Raw genomic sequence first — 20,184 nt, forward strand, 5'->3', positions numbered from 1 at the left:
TGTGTAGAGTTATGAAAACCAAACGATGACACATTAAGATGACTGTTGTTCATACTTTATTACCAAAAATACGCTGGCAAAAACCATAACATTACAGTTTCCAAAAGAACAAATAAATAATTATGAATGGAACACTAATATTAAAACAGGTACCTTTGGACCTCTGTACTTGAAAAGATACAATTCCTAAGTTTTTTTTTTTATTATTATTCTCTCCTTTGGCATTGCAGCATGCGACACGATGTGCTTGTTTGGAGTTTCAAATGCCAACCGTTCCCTTACACACAGTAAAGACCCCTTTTGATTCATTTTAGCGAGTCATATACATATATATATATATATATATATATATATATATATATAAAAATAATTCATTTGTTTTTCTTTTGATCCTTTTTCTTTAGTGTTTATACAAGTTTTAAAAAATAGAATTCCTCTAAAAAATGTCAGTTTTCTACAGTAAATATTTACAGACAGTCACATACAAAACTTGTACAGTACCATGTGTCCGAATACATTACACAGTTTGTGAGGGCACATTATACAGAATCAAAGATACCAAAGCACTCGATAAAGGGAGACTACTTGGCTTAGATTTATGGTATATTTCTGAACTCGACTGAAGCTTATTCAAAGATGAGGCTGTTGAAATGGAAGGCACGTTTGTGGCCGAGATGCTGTCCTCACTGTGATTACCAAATCTTGTGACTCATCGTGAAAGACGACACCATTGTCTCGCCCTGCTGATTACTTGAAACGGATTGTGTAGCTTTAGAAGAAGAAAACATTCCAGATGTATTGCAATTGTTCTAGGAACTAATGTGAGAAACAACGGCTGGAAGATTGCTGGAATACAATGGGATACCAACTGGTAGGTTCTTGATCAATTTGGACTACATCAGCAGTGATAGAATAAAATAAAATGCAGTAGCTGGGACACAAAATGAACCTTCTAGGAAGCTCAATCTCTCTTTGAAGCCATTACTTGGAACGTAGCAAGGGAGCATTATGGACATAAACAAGATGGCACATCCTCTGAAACAAACATTTATGTGCTAAAACAATGAAATGAGAAACCTATTTCAATACTGGTAAATGAGTCAGTGTCCCGGTAAAATCATGTGACATGATTTATATGCAGACCGTGCTCCTACTTTGGTTGCATTTGCAGTTTGAATTGTAAATTAGTACATTAGGTTCAGAATATAATAATCAAGTATGTACATTTTTTATGGTTTAATTCCTAAGAGTAAAATTCTCTGATACATTGGGCAGTGTGGAGCCTGAATGAATTATAGATGCCCTTTTAATCATGCTAATTTTGCAGTTTAGACTGTTGACATACAAGCATTAAGTGTATGCAAATCATCCCCTGGAAAATATGATGCATATAAAGTCTGATTAAGGGCCTTAAATTGGAGGTCAAAAGAGCAGGGCACAAAACTAGTAAATCTGAGGTAGTGATTAAGCAATATCTCAATTACTAGGCTTTCACAATATAAAGGTGCTGCTGTAGTATCACGATGCCCAAGCCTCACATTTTTCCAGTCAGTAGGAACATGATCAGCTGGAGCAGAACTCAGTTTTGGAGCGGCACCCATGACTAATATTCAGCAATGACAAGTGCTTGAGATGCCGTGCACACAGGAGATAACAATTCAGGAATTAAAACATCAACTACTTTTTCATTTGACAGCGGCAAACTCTTGACTTCTGCCTTGAGCTTTAAGAGAAAACTGCACTCCAAAACATTCAGAATGATATTAACCTATAATAATAATATTACAGTATATGTGTGTGTGTGTGTGTAAATGAAAAAAATAAAAAAAATAAAATACAACAGAACATCCTCTGCACTGACAACCCCATAAACTACTGCTTTTTTTTATAGATACATTTCATTTTGAACCCATTACCCATTTACAATTATAACTGATAGAAAGAAAAAAAACACACAATTAATACAAACTGGAAGAAAAAGGGAAAGAAGATTATGAAAACAGAAATGTCTTCCAAGTTTTGGCATTTGAACTTTTTATAAAAGTTTGATTTCAATATCTATATTTTAGTAATAAAAATAGTAAATAATCTATACATAGATCCTTTTTTTCTGCTGCATGTTTCCAAGAGTTCATTTTTAAATAGGGCCAATTTTAAACTTGTGCTGTTTCAATGAGAACAGAGGTTAAATTCATTCTATATAATGTTTATATAACAATTATATACAATTTGAAGATACATTCCCAATGATGACTTCTCTCTCCCTCATTTCTGAGCAAAAGACCAATAGCACCATAATTAGACTATAACTAGACACACCTTTTCTAATTTTGTATGAACATAACGGAGGGGAACATGCATATAAAATAAATTAGCTTGATAAATATCAATGCAAACATTGACAGACATTGGAGAGCAAGAAAGAAATCTGTCTCTCCATACTCAAAATGCAGTATGGCAAGTGCCACCTTAAAGGAAAACGTACATAAGTAATATAGATAAATAATATTACAGTGAACGATAGAAGCTGCCTGATTTTCATGTGTGGACTCGACAATGTATATTGTGAACAGATGAGGTACAAAAAACCTTTGAAATTCACCAATTTGCATAATTCAAAACAAAAGTTACTTGACTTAAGTCAATTTCATTTGTTAACTACTTGATCCTCTGAAATTCAACACATAGTCAATAACATGAACGGAAACTAATGTCAATACAAAGATAGACTGACATAAAAAAATAAAAAAATAAATAAAAAGGTTTTGAATTGTGCATGTTGTTTGTCCAAGCAGAAATGCTACAAGGACAGTATGTATTAAAAAGTGTGTGTTGCTGGTTGCTGCTGACTTCCCTGCTGCTCCTTGCTCAGTATGATGCTGATCAGATCTCCCTCGTGCTGCTTCATGTGCTCCATCAGCTGCTCTTTACTCGTGGACTCGAAGCCACAGATACAGCAGCAAAAGAGCAGCACACAGTATTCCATACCTGGCCGTGTCTGCCCCGAGCCGCTCCTCCACGCCACGGCCTGCTCCCGGCGGGACGATGACCTCACAGAGTTGCCCTTTGGCCCATCAGTAACAGAAGCCACCTCCGGTGACTGTTTGTCTTTTCTGCTCAAGACAACATATGGACGCTCCACCCCAGTCTCACGTTTTGACTTCAGAGGTGTAGTTGGAGATCTTCGATTTAGAAAACAAAACAAAATGACTTTCTTTAAGACCATATTAGTTAGACTTGTTAGTATGAGAGTTATAAGACGACCGAGGTACAGTAGCAAAAACAGCTGAAGAGTTGTTGCTTAAATCAGAATATAAAACGGATAGTTCCAGTCCTTGATTCTGATTGGTTGAACCACGTTAAGTGATATATTTAAATCGTGTTGGTGGGTGTGTCTGCTGCGCACTGACGACACAGGTAACTGATCAAACACAAAAATGGCTTTTAAAACATGAACGGATTAGTATCAGAAATGGATTTTAATATATTACAATGAATAATACAATTATGTTGTTAATATTGCTCTATAATGATTTTTTTTTTACCATCTGGAAAATAAAGCTCTGTATTTATTTCTTAAATCCGTACTGCATATAGTCAGTTATTTATCTGAATAAATTCAGATTTCAGAACGAACACTTTGTCGTTTGTTATATGTGTTGAGGTCGTGTCCGTCTGATGTTTATCATGTTCATGATGCTCACTACTGTAATGAACGTAGCTTTTTAATAAGTAGGGGAAATTCCCGACATTTTAAAAATAACCGTTTACATGCCTAGGGTGTTCGCATTGTAATAATGTACAGTGATACTTCATAATTATAAACACTGACTTGTTAGGTGATGTTTTCTCATTAAAATCATACAAATTCCTATTAATTCAATGGAACGTTTTCGCACACTAGGGATTACCAATATGGCGGCGCGGCGGCTTCACTTTAATGACGTCATGAGCAATCCAGTTCTATATTATAGATCAGTGGGAACTACATTGTTTGGTGGAAGAATACGGTTTTTATTTTTATCATTACACTTTATTTGCTCTGTTTTATGCTGTGAAACCTTACTAGGTATATGGAATAACCATTTTAGAAAAGCATTAATCCTGTGAAGCTGTGGTTTACAGTGAATTTATAACAGCTAAGGGGGGTTTCATAAAATCCCCTTAACAACGCCCCTTAGCTGTTATAAATTCACTGTAAACCATGGCTTCTTGGGGCTTATTGCTTTATTAAATCGTCTACTTTAATTAAAAATTTAGATGCAAGGATTTGTTCAAGTCACTACTCGAAACATGTTAACAGAAGTATTGGGACAGAATGTTTTCATACATATGGAGGCAAATATTTCTATTACCACAGCGTTTTTTTATATACACTACCATTGGGGTTAAGTTTTTTTTTTTTTTTTTCTTAAAGATATTATAAATATGTGTTGATTATTTTGAATTACATAACCCTTACAATTTCAGAGCGAACCTAAATACTGAGATACCAAACACCATCAAAAGCTTGGGGAAAAAACCCAGAAAGTTTTTGTTTAGCTACGTACATCAAGCCACAGATGGCAGTTCTGAGAAGAAAAACAAAATACAATTACTCTCATTATATAATTATAGAGTTTCAGCTATATCCACTCATCCTGGAGCAAAATTTAAAAAAAAAAATAGTAGTACATCACACAAAATAATTTAAATGATTACTATAAAAGGCCTTCTTACCGGCTGCTCTGGGAAATGGCCTCATTGATGGCCTTGTTGACTTGCTCATAGTTGTAATTCTGATCTCCAGCGTGTTTCCACATGTGGGATTTGAGAGATGGTGGGTGGCTGCACACGTAACCACACAGCGAGCACCTATAGCACAGAACGAAGATTAGGACCCATCTCCACTTAGAGTCAAGTTGTGTACACCAGCTCAGTGTTTGTCTCGCACCTGTACTGCTCCAGCAGCTGCATGGCTTGGTGCTCCTGTGGATGTCTCTTCATGTGGCTCTTCAGGCTATTCATATTAGTTGTGGCGAAATCACAGTTGCAGCACCTAGAGGGGTCGTGCGGCACAGGATAAAGAATTTGAGCGGCTCAAGGCCACAGTTTGAAAAGAGACCTTGGGGCACCTGTCAAGAGGGGTCAGGTGATATTTGTTTTGTGTGTGCAGCTGTGTGTTTGAACGTTTGGAGGGCTGCATTTGAAGAACAATGAAAGGCTGTTTGTAGAGAGGCTGAACTCAAAGCACTGCTTGCAGCAAAAGCAATACATTGCAGGCCTTGAATGGATCATGCGGCTGTGTTAAAAGAAGCCTCTCTCTCAGAAGCTGTTTGAAATGATCATGGGTGAGCAGAACTGAAGCAAGACGCATCACCACACACAAAGAGACCATAATGGGACCTTGAGGTGTTTGTGTGAGCTTGCATGTGATTTAGGTGAGTGTATGTGCATTTGCGTTGAAGAGAAAAATATCTTGTTCTTTTATAAGCAGATAAAGGCTTTACACAATGAGTGCAGGTGACACAGACTTTTCTTAAGCACCACTGCACCCTTGTGGTGATAACTAATAATGCTTTCATTTCCAGCCAAATCGGATTCCTTCTTATTTGTTCTCCTAATGTAACATATCTTTTACAACTAGTGGTGGGCATAGATTATTTTGTTTTAATCTAGATTAATCTCACTGTGATCTTGAAATTAATCTAGATTAATCTAGATTAAAATGGCTCATTCGAATTCTGACAAAGGCATTCAGAATTTGGGTGTTACCCAAATAAAATTGACAAACAGTAAGTCTTTGAGAAGGGGTTTATCAAGCTAGATGGTGCATTAGAAAATGGGCTCATCTCCTGTTTCCAAAATGCATCACAAAGTGCTTGAAAAAGCTGTAAACTAATTCCACAAGGTGCAAACAACCTTACACCTGTTTCAAACCAATTTTTAAGTTTTTTTTCAAGTTTATAGGCATCAAGGTACAGAAACCAAATAATTAAATGTAAAATAGCACTGGATAGTCTTCAATGTAAAAATAAAATATACAATCAAACCTACATTTATTCAATTTATACAATCAAAACTACATTTATAGACCCAGCTCTCAGCCCAACTTTGAGAATAGATTAACGGCCCGATAAGAGTCTCGCGTTAACGCAGCACGTTAACGCAGGTAACGGCCCACCACTATTTACAACCAAATAAATTTGGTTCTATATTTATACTGATATTCTATAAGTATGAAAAAAAGTTATTTTCCCCAAACCTGTATGGTTTATCGGAGTTATGGATTCGCCGATGATTGCGCACCCCAACATATGTGGAGCTGGTGTAGTCACACACATCGCATTTGAAAACGCTCTGCTCACCAGCCGAATCTGAGCAAGAAAGAGAAATACACAAAAATCAGAAAAGAAAAAGAATGTCTCCAAGTTCTAAGTTGTTAAATAAACACAATCACCATGTTTATGATTAAAATAAATCATTTAACCCATCTTGTCAACTTGCACAGAGCTCAAAAATCTGATGTTTTGTTCAGATCAGGTTCTGCATACTCAAAAATCCTCTCATTATAACGAGCAAAGTACAGATGTGATATAGTAGAGATTTATTGTGCAGTGATTATAACGAAACATCATGAGATCGCGATGAATGACAGCTTTTTAGTAATTATAAGGGGAGTACAATTTGTGTGCTTTCTAAGCTATAGTCCAGGGTTATTCAAATCCGGTCCTGGAAGGCCAATGCGCTGCAGAGTTTAGCTCTAACCCTAATCAAACACTCCTGAGCATGCTAATCAGTGTCTTCGGGATCATTAGAAAATCACAGGTAGGCAAGTTTGATCAAGGTTGGAGCTAAACTCTGCAGCGCATTGGCCCTCCAGAACAAGATTTGAATAACCCTGCTATAGTCCATTCAGAATTTGAATAAATACGCTGTCTGATAACCATTTATACAAATTTGTCATTTGCTATTGTGTAGCATTTACTGTTCTCAAGTTAATTAAGTGCAAGTGGAGCAGGTCTGAGCTGGTGTGATTGAGTGGAGGTGGAGGATGATTAGCAAATTCTTTGAAGTATGTACATTCAAGCCATTTTAAGACAAATCAATTATTTTAATGGAGATGTTTAAATATGTCATTTTAAACATCAAAAATGAGCTTTTAAAAGTCATGAATTGTGACTGCTGGGCAACTTTAAAATGTCACTTATGTCTAGTCACGTATGCCAGAATTCTCCAATCATTTAGACAGTTTAAAACCCACCCCTCGGCAATCGACTGCAAGCTTGTATTCTTTTGTGAGTGCAACTTCTCAAAATCCAATCAAAAATCCCCACCCTACGTTTATTTCTCTCACGATAATCTGTTAAAATCAAATATACATCCATTTCATCACGACTATAAGTAGGTTTAAGAAAACAGTTTTTGTTTCATTGGGTAGCATAGGAGATTTGTTCAGGTCTCACCTTCATCTGTTATCTTGGCTGACTCTTCAATGATTGTTGTGCTTTCAGCGACATGGGTCAGTGTGCTGCTATCGTCGCCTATCCCATGCCCTTCTCTCTCGTGGTTTCTCAGCTGACTCTGAATGAGGTATTAATAAAACCATCATCAGTGCTTCATAAGGAGGAGGTTTATTAATAAAGCAGAAAGCAAGGGAGAGGAGAGCAGTGCATTCCAATATAAGGAACTCTAGTATACAATCTACATGGGGTACAATTAATACTTGCTCCAGACTCAGAACAGTTGGGACTTACTTAAATATGCATTGCCTACCAGGAAATGCAAAAATAATTCAATGAAGTTCAAATCAAGCAGATTATGTAGTCTATTTTATTATATCAATACAATATAGGCTATGCACAATTAATTTTGTTTCTTCTAAAGAGAAGAGCATTTCAACCACAAAATATTGAGTCCTGTGTTTTTTTTTGTTTTTTTTTTCCCCCATTTCAGTTTTGGACCGACCTACTTTCATTGTATAAACAAAACATATTAAAAATCTTCAAAATAATTTATGTTGTGCAGAAAGAAAAAAAGGCATACAAAATGCGAGTAAATGACAATCTTTTTTTTTTTTTGGTATGAATTAAGTTAAATGGGGTAATGACAGACCCAATTAGCTACTAGACAGACCCAATTAAATATTGTTCATTACAATAGAGGTATATTCTATGAAATTACTTTCTTAATGCTTATTTCCATGAGACTTATAAAAAAGATTTTTTTTCTCCTCACCTTGAAGTGGAACCTCTCAGTGCACTGTTTGCAGTTGTACATGCGAGGTTTGAAGTGGTGGATCATGTGACACTCCAGGTCCTTGCTGTCACAGGCGACGTGTTCACAGATGGGGCACTGGTAGGGCAGTCTCTGTCTATGTATACGTAGGTGCTGTTTTATGTAACCCTTGTTTCCGCTGCTGTACAGGCACAGTCGACAGCGGTAGGGCCTTTCGCTCCCAGCAATATATTCCACCAGACCGTCTGTAGTGGAAATATCACTAGGCACAGCAGCACACCCAGGAACATCGCCTACATGTTGGCTTTGGGTATTGTCCTGCAATTCCTTCAGAATGTCCTCGTCTGAAGTGTTTTGGTCTGAACGCTCTTGCAGGCGCTCAATGACAGTCAAAAGAGACATGCTGATTCCAGCTTTGGAGGGTCCCTCGACCAGCACATCTTGAGAATCTTTTGAACTCTGGAAGCCAATGTTAAGACGCACACCTGCCTCTCCAACTGCAGCGGGAAGTTCTCCTGAAGACGCCTTAAGGTTGGTGCTATTATCAATCTCCATAATTCTCTGGCCTGTGTCAGGGCTTTGAGTACTCCAGTCATGGATATCTTTTGCAGTGGTTTTGCTGAGCTCTGGGGCCCTCATGGGCATGGCCACCAATGCTTCGGCTGCCAAAGAATGCAGCCGAAGTGACTCGGAGTAAGTCCTCCTCCGAACCGGTGGCACGTTTTCATCAGAGGGAGAACCCAATGACACAGAGTCTTTCTCCTGTTGCCGATCTTCTCCATTCCAGCCAATCACAACCTCCTCCTTTTGTTTGTAGTATACAGGGAGGTGTTGGCTCTCTAAATCTGTCTCCTCAGAGGAAAGAAGGGTCTTGTCTCCTTCTACATCTGGGCTGAGGAGCAGAGGTTTGCTGGACACTGGTTCCTCTGCACAGGGAAGGCGTTCCACGATGACGTTGATGTGGCCAGCGCTGTTGCCACTGCAGTTGATAATCTTCTGTGCGGAGGACAGGAGACTGTCGGAGCTTGCCTGTTGGCTCTCAGTCTCCAACTCCAGCTCCATTTGTGCTTCTGGTGTCACCTGCACCTCCACCAAGGGCTCCTCTGGGTCTTTAAGAGTTAAAACTTGACTAATCAATGGGAGTTTGGTCTCCGCTGTTTTCAGACCTTCTTTCTCCCCATGACACCTCACTTCTGGTGAAGCACACAGCTCTAGCTGGATACTGGAGGAGCCATGAATCGCCTGAGGTTTTCCTCCAACTGCTGCGAGTACTACAATTGTATCCTCCCTACCTGCTGGAATCAAATGAGAACTGGTGCTTTGTAAAGTATCAGGACAGTCTGTCTCGTCTTCAAATATGGGGTACGAGCAGTCAACCAAGCCAGCGTGTTTCCATGCATGGGTCTTCAGATTCCGCTGTTGTCTGCACTCATAGTTGCAGATGAGACAACGGTACCTGCCCTGCTCAAAGCTGTACCACTTCTTTGGTGTAGACATCTTGTCTGTTTCCATATTGCTCACCGTCAAAACTGCCATCCTTTGGTGAGCGCTCCTTGCCGATGCGATCTCTTGTTCATCTAGGATGTGTCTGGCATGATCGCCCTCCTCCAGGTGGAGTCTTATATGTGCCACCAGCTCCTCTTGATGGTTTGAAGTGAACTGGCACTCTGAGCACATTAGGATGAGTTCACTGTGCTGCTCGTCATGAAGCAGTAGATGTTCTTTCAACAGCTCCAATGTAGGGGAGACAAATCGGCACATACTGCACTGGTAGCAGGTGACCGTCCGAGTGCCTAAACTTGAAGCTTCAGGTTCCAAAATGTTCCCAGGTGTGCTGCTGGATGTCGGGCGGTCGTCTCTTTGTTCTCTTGATCTCTTACAAGGTGTGAGCCCCTCAGTGCTGTCCCTACTGTCTGGAACTGGTACAGAAGCAGAGGTCATCAAGGGTTTCTTTTTCCCAGAGACAGAGCATCGTTTGGGCTGCTTTTCCACGATCTTGCTGAGCTTCTCAATGACCTGAATAAGAGAGTCGGCAGCCTGCTTTTGCTGCTGTCGTTGCTGGTCCTCGGCACCATGAAGACATCTGTCGGGAATGAAGACGGTATTCCGCTGGACTCTAGAGTGAGGCACAAGGACAGCAACTCCACTACTGTCCTCCATTCCTGGAGCATGAAAAATAAACATGCAAAAAATTAGCTACCCTCTCATTCACTGATCTGCTCAAATGCTCTGATAATACTGAGTAAAAAAAAACGATATATTGATATTTAATATAATTTCTGTTCAAAGTTGTGTGTGTGTGTGTGTGCCACTTTCATTAAAATTCCTACAAAATTACTTTATATTATTTAAAAATAATAATTAGGCTAATTATTACAAAGCATTTTCAGTTTCGGTCTTCAACCAAGTACATCTAAAATGTTCAGTTTTTGGCCCAGAATTTTCATTTCGGTAAATCCCTAGTGCTTTGTGAGATAATTTGATCATCCAGCAGTCTTAGACTAAAGAACATTTCAGTTTAGTACATTTATTACTTAATAATATCACAATACAATAAATATTTTTTGTGCCCTTAATTGTCCTTACTGACCTTCCACAAAAGTACTGCTGGATGACTACAAGAGCATCCTGGCACTGCAAAACAAGATGTTATCTGCCACTGATACTAGCACCCAAGCCTTATGATCTAACATGTGTAGGCTGTAGATCGGCTCAATGTCCACTTTTAGAATCATAAGGTCGTTTCCGACATCCTTAAATAACACCTGACCAACTTCATCAATGTGTAGATACTGAAACGCCTCTGAGCTTTTCAAATTGTTCATCACCTTACCATTACAGGCTAATGCCGGGTTTCCACCAAAATTACCTGGAAATTTTTCATTTATTTTAGACCTATACATGTTGCTTTCTGCATTTCCACCGCGGTCAAAAGTACCATGAAGATTAGGCAAATAGTCTGGTGACATAGGTCTGCCTGCATTTCTCAATAAAAAGTACGCAAATTTTGGACATCCTCTGTAATTTAGACTTTGTGAGTTCGACTCAGGAGTTTCCGGTAATTCTGAAAACAGCAGCATATTTGATAACATCAGTCAGCTCGCCTTGGCTACTGCAATTTTACTCACTGTATATTTACAATAAGACAAAATATGATATCAAACACCACTTCCTCCTTTCGTTTTCATTTAAACATATTACTATATTAATTGAATAAAGATCAAAGATTACCTGTTAGATTTAACAAATCATATTTTATGTAAAAAGAGACATCAGGGCCAGCGGCAAATGTTAGAAGGACTAGCCTAGTCGAGACATTTTTAAATAGGCATGGTCTTTATAAATAAACTGCATTTGAAAACAACTGAAACAACATACAGAACTAACAAATATTTCTACTGCATCACATAATAATTGCTGTTAATAATATTCATCGTCTGGTTGACAACGTCTTGTATTAATTTTTTAGAAAAATCCTGTCATATGCACATAAACTGACAGTCACCACTTATTAGCTACTACTAAATATTATAGAAACTTAATTTTCTGTAAACTTGCTTTGTAATGATTTGTATCGTAAAAAGCGCTATACAAATAAACTTGAATTAAATTTGTTTTAATTCTCACCTGAAATACTTTTTAAACTACACAATAACAGTAATATTTTACTGGAGTACCAGCCCAAAGTCACTAGTTCCTGGGTAAAGTTCCAGCGGTGGAACTTAAGTTACTGAATCTACAAAATAAATAAAAATGCTACCATATGTGATAAGAGGCCATCGTCCCAACCATCTACCACAGAGGGTAAAGGTACTGTTATTTCACCCTTTTTAAGTTTAAGCTGTTTTCCCACATCGTTAGCAAGTTTTGTTCGCTATATCTTGAATGACAGACGGTCAACTGTTGAATGAATGAGAGCCGAGTCCCGCTTGTTTAATTTGAACATGAAAAGGCCCCCGTTTTTTTTATTCAAAGTATAATACTTGAAACATAAAATAAGTGAAAATGGATTTTAAAATAAAAGTGTAAATATCTTTAATTAGCCTAGGCCTTCTCACATTACATCATGTTTCTGTTTACTCGTTTTACAGCATTGCGCATTATAACTAATCACACACGATTCTGTTGAGTTTATGGATGCAATGGCCAATCAGAGGCATTTTTGAGGAGTTTTGTTCAGTGCGCACACTCACGGAATGAATTATTTAGGATTGTCAGGTTTTCAAAACAAATCCTGTAAAATTTTATTTGCTCATTTTCTCCATACTTTACTCGCTGTTTGAATAACTGAAAATTAAAGTGTTATAATTAGTAACTTAAAATGTTTTTAGTAAATTGTGATAACTTTAAATATAAATTGAAATATTTAATGCCACCGCTTGTGGTATTGTTGTCTAAACAGACGAGTTCATGGTGTGTGTAGTTAATAGATTAAGCTACACTAACATTAGGCTACTTTAGCCTTACCCTGCAGTTGGTTCGCTCTCTGTCTGTGTGTAAGAGATTTATTTTTTCTTTGCTTAATGATTGTTTGGTACACCTAATTAACTGATATTTACTTTTTTTACTTTGGAACTGACGATAAGAAAAAACATTCATGTATTTTTTAACTGTGGGGGAGGGTGGGCACCCAAGAGCTATGACACTGGTCTAGAACTACAGTAACATTATGTTTACACAGCACACACAACGCCTCTGCACTTAATCCTGGATTCTCTCAACATGGGAACAGGAGAGATGTCAGTCAATAAATGGGTAAACAAAGTAACTTATGTTACTTACTTGAAATAGTAACTCAGATATTTCATTGTAAATTAAAAAAATAATGCATTCCTAGTAATGCATAAAAGCAATGTATTTACTAGTTACTTGGGAAAAGTAATCAGATTACATAACTCGCGATACCAGGGCTCTACGGTGCGACAGAAAACTACTGCGTGCGACTATGAAAAATTATTTAGGAGCACCACTGCGACTGACCAGATTATCAACATATTTGTGATTGCTATCAAGAGACTTTCAAAGGTTTCTACGTGTTTTTGGGGCATTGAGTAATATATCACAGATATATCTAACGAATCATTTCATAAGCAAAGTAGACAGGGTGTAAATAAGAGATGCATTGGGCAGTGCACAGAGTTTCATTGATTATAAATTTGAGATCACAAACTAAGATGAGTGACAGCTTTTAATGATTTTGTAAATGGGATACTGATTTAATACAACAGTTAAATAAACAAGAAGTTAATATTAAGTGACTAATTTGACTAGAACACTACTGTCTGATTTTGTCGTTGAAAATAGTTAACTAACTGCGTTCACACCGCCGCCGTCGAGTGTCAAACATATTCAATATTGATGTGGACGAAGTATTAAGGTTCTTAACCTAATAATGCATAAAGCACTCTAAAAATACTCTGATGCAAGTAAAATTCCTGCATTGAAAATGTTACTTATGTAAATATAATCAAGTATAGACATTACTTAATGTACGTATAATCAAGAAAATTTGTTTAAAAGCAAACTGGGACTACTATAGCCAAGTATTATTTATTATATCATTAGTACACATCAGCAACTCACCAGAAACATGAACAATCTCAGACACCTTGGTCCACGTATCATTTTTAATAAAAAAAAAAAAAAAATTGATGTCCCTGTACACAAACGGGGACACATCACAGATTACTGCAAACGCGCCACAGTAATAATCAACCCTCTGCTTGGGAACTAATGTGGTCGGAGCTTCCTTTCTTTGGAATCCTCTCAAGCAGTGGACTTCTACGTTCTGATTGGTTGGTGCCCAACCACGTCATAGCTCATTACCATAAATATGCCCTGATTTCAACTCTCCTGGACACTCCTCCCCGGCTTACATTTAAAATGAATGACTTCCGGACACTTTGACGCTGGCGGTGTCAACGCACAGTAAAACACAGTTGAGCCACTGCACATCTCGATTTAAACACAGCAGTATTTTGTTTATGAATGGACGTGCAATTTTAAACTAATCTAGTTAGTCAATGATTCATGATTACCCCATTTATAAAGACAGTCACTTGCTTCATTCCTGAACGAATCAGCCACTTGAAAGAATCAAATGAATGAATGATTCAGTGGTAAAATCAATGACTTTCTGCCACCTGCTGGCAGTTTTAGTTATTTTTTTTTTTATTATATTTTCAGTTATTTAAATTTAACATTTAATATTTCTATATTCATAATTGTACATTTAAAGCATTAATCTGAACATGAATACATTTAATTGCACTCATGCCACCTCTGAGCCACATTAAATGTCTGTATTAAATGTTATATGCAACCAAGTTTTGTGCTAAGCATCTAAATAATGTGTATTGTTAGCCATTGCCTAATTAACTGTTAAATTAAACACAGATGTATTTTTACTGCATGATGTTCTATGACCAGTTTAGCAAATCAGTTTGAGCACATTTTATTTCTTAAAACACAAATAACAATAAATAATTTGAACCTAGGAACCCAGATCACCCTGTCAGGTATTATTGTGCAATAATGAATGACTGTAACATCCCTCAGGGATATTTTAAAATCCCTGAATCACTTCTAATAGGTCTGACTCATCAGTTGATTTTTCACTCTTAAAACATTTGCTCACAGCACTTCTGCATTTTTGACATACAGTTGAAAAGGAAGTGCTCGAATCAAAACAAAAACACGTGGATCATGAGCACATGAAAATGCGTGCAATTATTGTGTAACTCATAACAAGGAAAGCATGGTGTGATTTTTCATTTCTCAAATGAAAATGTTATAGTACTTCACACATTAGTAGTAGTATTTCTATACAATATAAACCAATTGGGTCCAAAATAAATAAATAATTTAACATGAAATCACTTTCCCTTTAAGATCATTTAGGCCTATATTTTGCAACACTGAAATATATATATATATATATATATATATATATATATATATATATATATATATATATATACTATGAGTTTGTTGAAAAGCAACAAGTAACGTAGTCAAAAGCCAAAATCGACAAGGAAAAAAACATGAATGGTGAAGGGGTTAAAAATAAACATTGTGCGACAAAATAACAAGATATGACGAGTTAACGGATGTTTGGAGACAGATCTAATGACAGATGCACAACTGGTGCAAATCAATATCAGATAATCGGAGTGAGATAACTGAGCTGAAGTTTAGCAGGTTGTGTGTGTTTGAGAACATGGTGTCCGTGATATCCGTGGAGACGAAACGTGAGAAAGGGGCAGGACGTTTCTGACCACAGCAGCACGCAGCACACATGCACGCTTTACAGTTCACCATGAGCTGAAAAATACAACTATCCCGGTTAATAAACAGCCCAGAGTCACGCGACTGTCACGACCATCCGAACCCTACTTACTGATGCGGCAGTTGTGTCTGATCTTTGGCCTCGGAGCTCGTGATGCGCTGCTTTTTTTTATTCCTTTGGTATAAAAGTGCTTCTTCCTGGCATCAAAATGGCGAGAATGGAGCGTCGATCACGTGACTCGCTGCAAGTCATGTGACCGGGGACAGTGACATCAGCCAGAAACACCTGCCCCACAGCTTTTTGAGAAATACGTTCTTACGCTCTACTTTTTGTAATTATTTATTCCTTTACTTTATGCTTTGTATGTTTGTACTGTAGTGAGATAAAATACTGATCTGTGAATCAATTTTATTTAGTAAAAAAAAATCGATTTGATAATTATTATTATTAAGTGAAGACCCTTGAAGATGCATCCATATGAATTGCATAATTTTGCATGTTTTTATTTATTTATTATTATTTAGTTCAATTAACATTATAATTGTTTTTTTATTATTATTACATTTGTAGCCTATATGAATTAGATATACATTTCAAACATATGTTATCCATCATAACCCGAGAAGATCATTCAGTGTGACTATTTAGTCTATTTCTGTCTTCAGTTAAAAATAAAGCCAAATATAAAATATGCATTTTGACTGAAATGTTATTTGATTAAATATTATAGCTTATGCACTTTTAAACATTTCCATTTTGTTATTATTAACTTTTGTTTGTAATAGAAACCTTCTTTTTGGACCATTTATCAATAAATCTTCTGTAAATACTGCAGATGTCACGATGCGTGGCTTTCAAAGCTTCATATTTAGAGACATGCCAAAAGAAGTCGGGCCCTCAGCACATCCAGTGACCAAAACACAAGATGAGAGAGGCAAACCTTACATTCCCCATCACTGGAGCTAACTGAAGAAAATGATCTTGTTCACGCTGGAAGGATGACAGAAAACTTATACTACAGTCAACATTTGAAGTGGATCAAGTTAATCAAAATTGTCCTAAGACAGTCAAGAACGCATTTTGGTTTTAGGTTTTAGCACAACTTTGCTTAACTTTTTTTGATTATGTTTTATAGTTTGGGAGGAGCACTTAGCTCTTAGTTCTTTGACCATTTTCTAGCATCCTTCCACCACCCCATCCCCATCTCTGTGCAACTAAATATTTAATTTCAGAATCAATATCTTTGCTTGTTTACCATTATAAGTAAAATGCATTTATAATCATATGTATATAATTAAGATGACATATAGTATATCACAAGTCAAGCATGTGTATAGAACACACAATAAAAGCCCTTTCAGCCAATAAAATCACAAGTGTGGAAGCTTAAATATAGAATATATATATATATATATATATATATATATATATATATATATATATATATATATATATATATATATATATATATAGAATATATATATATATTTTTTTTGGTGTACCTACTGAAACAGCATGTGAATTCAGCTGCAGATAGTGTTTAGAATTAGTGTTTTAGTGACTGTCTTATAGCTAACAATGTAACTGTTTATTATTCAGAAAGAGTAACTGAACAGTCCTCATCACCACTACACAGAATTTTAAATACAAATGCGTATAATTTCATTATTGTAGAACTGTCTTTGCAGTGCTCTTGAAACAACCAATCAGATTCAAGGAACCAAAAACTAGTGTTTGCCCAATACAGAGTAGAAATTAAATATACTAAATAGTTTAATAAATTAGTATATTTCATAAATAAATAGAAATTGTTTCATAAGTTAAAAGGAAAGAAGGTCTCAAATAATCGTGTGTACTTAACCTGTCACACCATCATGGACTCTGTATTTTGCACTGTTTCTCGCTGCTTTTTAGTGTCATAGTTATTCATTTGATTTTATCAGTTGAGGTGTGTGTCTAGTTATCTTAACTATTTATGTTCTCTTCAGTTTGAGTTCAGTGTTGGGTCTTAAGTTAATGAAGAGTTGTGTTGGACTGGTTCTCTTTGAGGATTCTGCATTATAGATTATTAAAGTCTGTTGGAACTTCAGCTTCATTGTCCATTTGATCACCAAACAAACTCATGACATAAAGTAGGAAATGTGAACACTGCATATAATGGCATCAAGATCTGGTTAGACCAGGCATTTGTCTATTTTTCTTTGTGCCAGGTAAAAGGGATCCACCTGAAAAACTAGAATTTCAAAACTACAGTAGATCATAGTCTTCAGGAGAAAAAATAAAATAAAATAATTGATTATTTTTAAGAAAATTACATCAGGCTATCTTGTGAATCAGAAGGAAAAGAACTGATGTAGGATGATTATTATTATTATTTTCTTTTTTATTATTATTTTTTTTTTTTACAGTTCAAAGCATGACAGATTAAATGACAGATATGCATTCAGTTGGTTGTCAGGATGTGACATTTTCGAAGGCAGAATTCAAAGGCAAATATTGCTTTATTAAAATGCTTGGAAGGAGACAAAATTAAATATGGTTAGCCACAGTGTAGAACATTTAAAAGGCTTTAAAAAAAAACTTAACAAACAATATGATAATAATGTTCACCAGGACAGTAGATCAGGAAGTCATACAAACCCATCCACTTCACGTACAGCAAATAAATTGAAGTAAAAATAATAAAGTGCCAAATATGGGTTTAAAAAAGGTCAGTGTCAAAACATTTAAGCACTTGCATTGGTTCACAGGTTCGTTTCTCAGTTTTATAAATTAAGTGTGAATGTGAACAGGTGTGATGGCACGGATGGCACCAACCCTCAAGCTGAGATCAGAGTGTCATTCTGCCTGTGAACAGATCAGCAGTCTTACAAATCTGCTGAAAAGTTCACGCAAACTTTGCAGTACTGGAAACAGTTAACAGTTAGACTCACTTTAAAAGTAATTATGTGAGCAAAATCATAATAAGTGTGCACTCTTTCATGCAATCCAAAATAGCTTCTTATAATGCGGTGCTAAATGGATAAATAGCCAGTGCATTAAAATCCAAAGAGAATTTAGTCTGCTCTCCAAACAGCAACCCTTTGTTCGTGTGATGATTACAGGCCTCTGTCACATATCCCTTGCTGCAAGTGAAATATGAATTAAATTATCTCTAAAAGAGAGAAAGCGAGAGAGTAATAAGAACACATTTGTGGCATCATTTCATGCCACACGGAATAAGATTTGGTCTCCAGACTCACCCGGCCCCGGTGATGCACGATTCCAGAATGGACACCGCTGAGGTCAGTGAGGCGAGAGGAGGGGCACACTAATGCACACTTTGGATTTATTGTTTTAATTAAGTGCTACGGCATTTCATCATAAACTGTTTATGGACACAAGTCCACCAGTGCAAGCTATTGTGCGAGGGGAGGAAGTCGGGGGAGGAATAAAACAGCATGTTTTGTTTGAAAACCATTTAAGTCCTCTGCTCGCCAAAGAAGCTGACAAAGTGTTTCATATATTTGATACATTAAGTATGTTTTGACATGAATAATAGTTGACTAACGCCCTTATAGCCACAGGTCAGATGTGGCATTGCACAGCCCCCCACACATTCGAATGACTCCAGGTTGTTGTGTTTATTTATCTAACTCCTCTGTGTGTTTTCCAGATGACACACATGCTGGAGAGTAGATATTGACGGCAGCCTAAATGTGACAGTTGTGTTCGTTGGATGACGTGCGAGGAAATACGAGTTGTTCTTGCAGCTCCTGGCCAAATTCACCAAAGAACTGTGATGGAGTAAAGAAATAGCATTGATGTATTATTAAATGTTTTGAAATGACGTGTAGGGGGTGATGGGGTGTAAAAAATATATGGGGCGACTGAATCTGTCTGAAACAAGCTAAAGTAAATAAATGTGCAGGTCATTCGCCGTGCATTATGCATTTAAATTGAGCAGCATAGGGGTTGCTTTTGGTGCTTGAGCCCTCTTGTCTGTGTGTTGTGGGCAAATTTAATGCCTCGCCTCGCAACAGCACCACAGCACTTGGTCAAATAGCACATCTGTCTTGTTCTTTGTGATTTCATTAGCTCTAATATCTGCACTTCCTATTACCCCAGCTGCCTCTCATTCAAAGGCACACAGGCTCTCTTCTCTAATGCAGAGTGACACGCGATATACTTTCACTCACACATTACGTGTTAGCCCGGAGCAAGGCCGCCCGCTCCTTTGAAAATGTTGGAATTAGGTTATTTCTATTGAAGTATTAAAGCAATTCTTCAATTTAAGCCATTATTTCATCATTTATTTTCTCACTTTCCCTGTGTTTTATTCCAGACTGCAAGTGTGATTGAGAGGGAAACAGCGATTAGGGTTCCCATAACCCCCTCATTATCATCTCTGCCCAAACGGAGCTCTGAGACTGATGTACTTTATGAGGATGACATGATTATAAGACAACAATCTGTTTCATTTCTCTAATATCTCAACAACACCAGTCCGAAGGCAAGAGATTTTGTGCTGTGACTTTTGTCCTTTTCATAATGTAGTAAAGGTGATGGACAGTTTATTCTTATTGGTATACTACACTTACAAATAAAGTGCAATGATATTACCAAGGTATTTTTTTTTTTTTTTGCACATGGCACCATAGTAATAAACCAATATCATAAAACCATAAAGTATGAACTAT

General features: G+C 36.9%; 1 protein-coding gene across 1 annotated transcript; it reads right to left on the reverse strand.

Moving 5' to 3' along the window:
• Positions 1-39: 39 nt before the first annotated feature.
• LOC128016670 (zinc finger protein 507) lies at positions 40-15,772 on the reverse strand. The gene is made up of 7 exons (XM_052601361.1): positions 15,617-15,772; positions 8,218-10,379; positions 7,446-7,563; positions 6,245-6,356; positions 4,934-5,038; positions 4,720-4,854; positions 40-3,182 (listed from the first exon to the last, which is right to left on the reverse strand). Exons 2-7 carry the CDS (start codon positions 10,375-10,377, stop codon positions 2,819-2,821), a joined length of 2,994 nt encoding a protein of 997 aa, XP_052457321.1. The 5' UTR covers positions 10,378-10,379; positions 15,617-15,772; the 3' UTR covers positions 40-2,818.
• Positions 15,773-20,184: the final 4,412 nt, after the last annotated feature.

The sequence above is a fragment of the Carassius gibelio genome, chromosome A7 (assembly GCF_023724105.1).
Source record: "Carassius gibelio isolate Cgi1373 ecotype wild population from Czech Republic chromosome A7, carGib1.2-hapl.c, whole genome shotgun sequence".
Taxonomy (NCBI): domain Eukaryota; kingdom Metazoa; phylum Chordata; class Actinopteri; order Cypriniformes; family Cyprinidae; genus Carassius; species Carassius gibelio.

Excerpts from the sequence above, each read along its gene's own strand:
- LOC128016670 (XM_052601361.1), bottom strand. The coding sequence starts at position 10,377 with ATGGAGGACAGTAGTGGAGTTGCTGTCCTTGTGCCTCACTCTAGAGTC. Across the intron at positions 7,564-8,217 it reads CTGAGAGGTTCCACTTCAAG|AGTCAGCTGAGAAACCACGA; the intron begins GTGAGGAGAAAA and ends TACCTCATTCAG. Across the intron at positions 3,183-4,719 it reads GCCATTTCCCAGAGCAGCCG|ATCTCCAACTACACCTCTGA; the intron begins GTAAGAAGGCCT and ends TCTAAATCGAAG.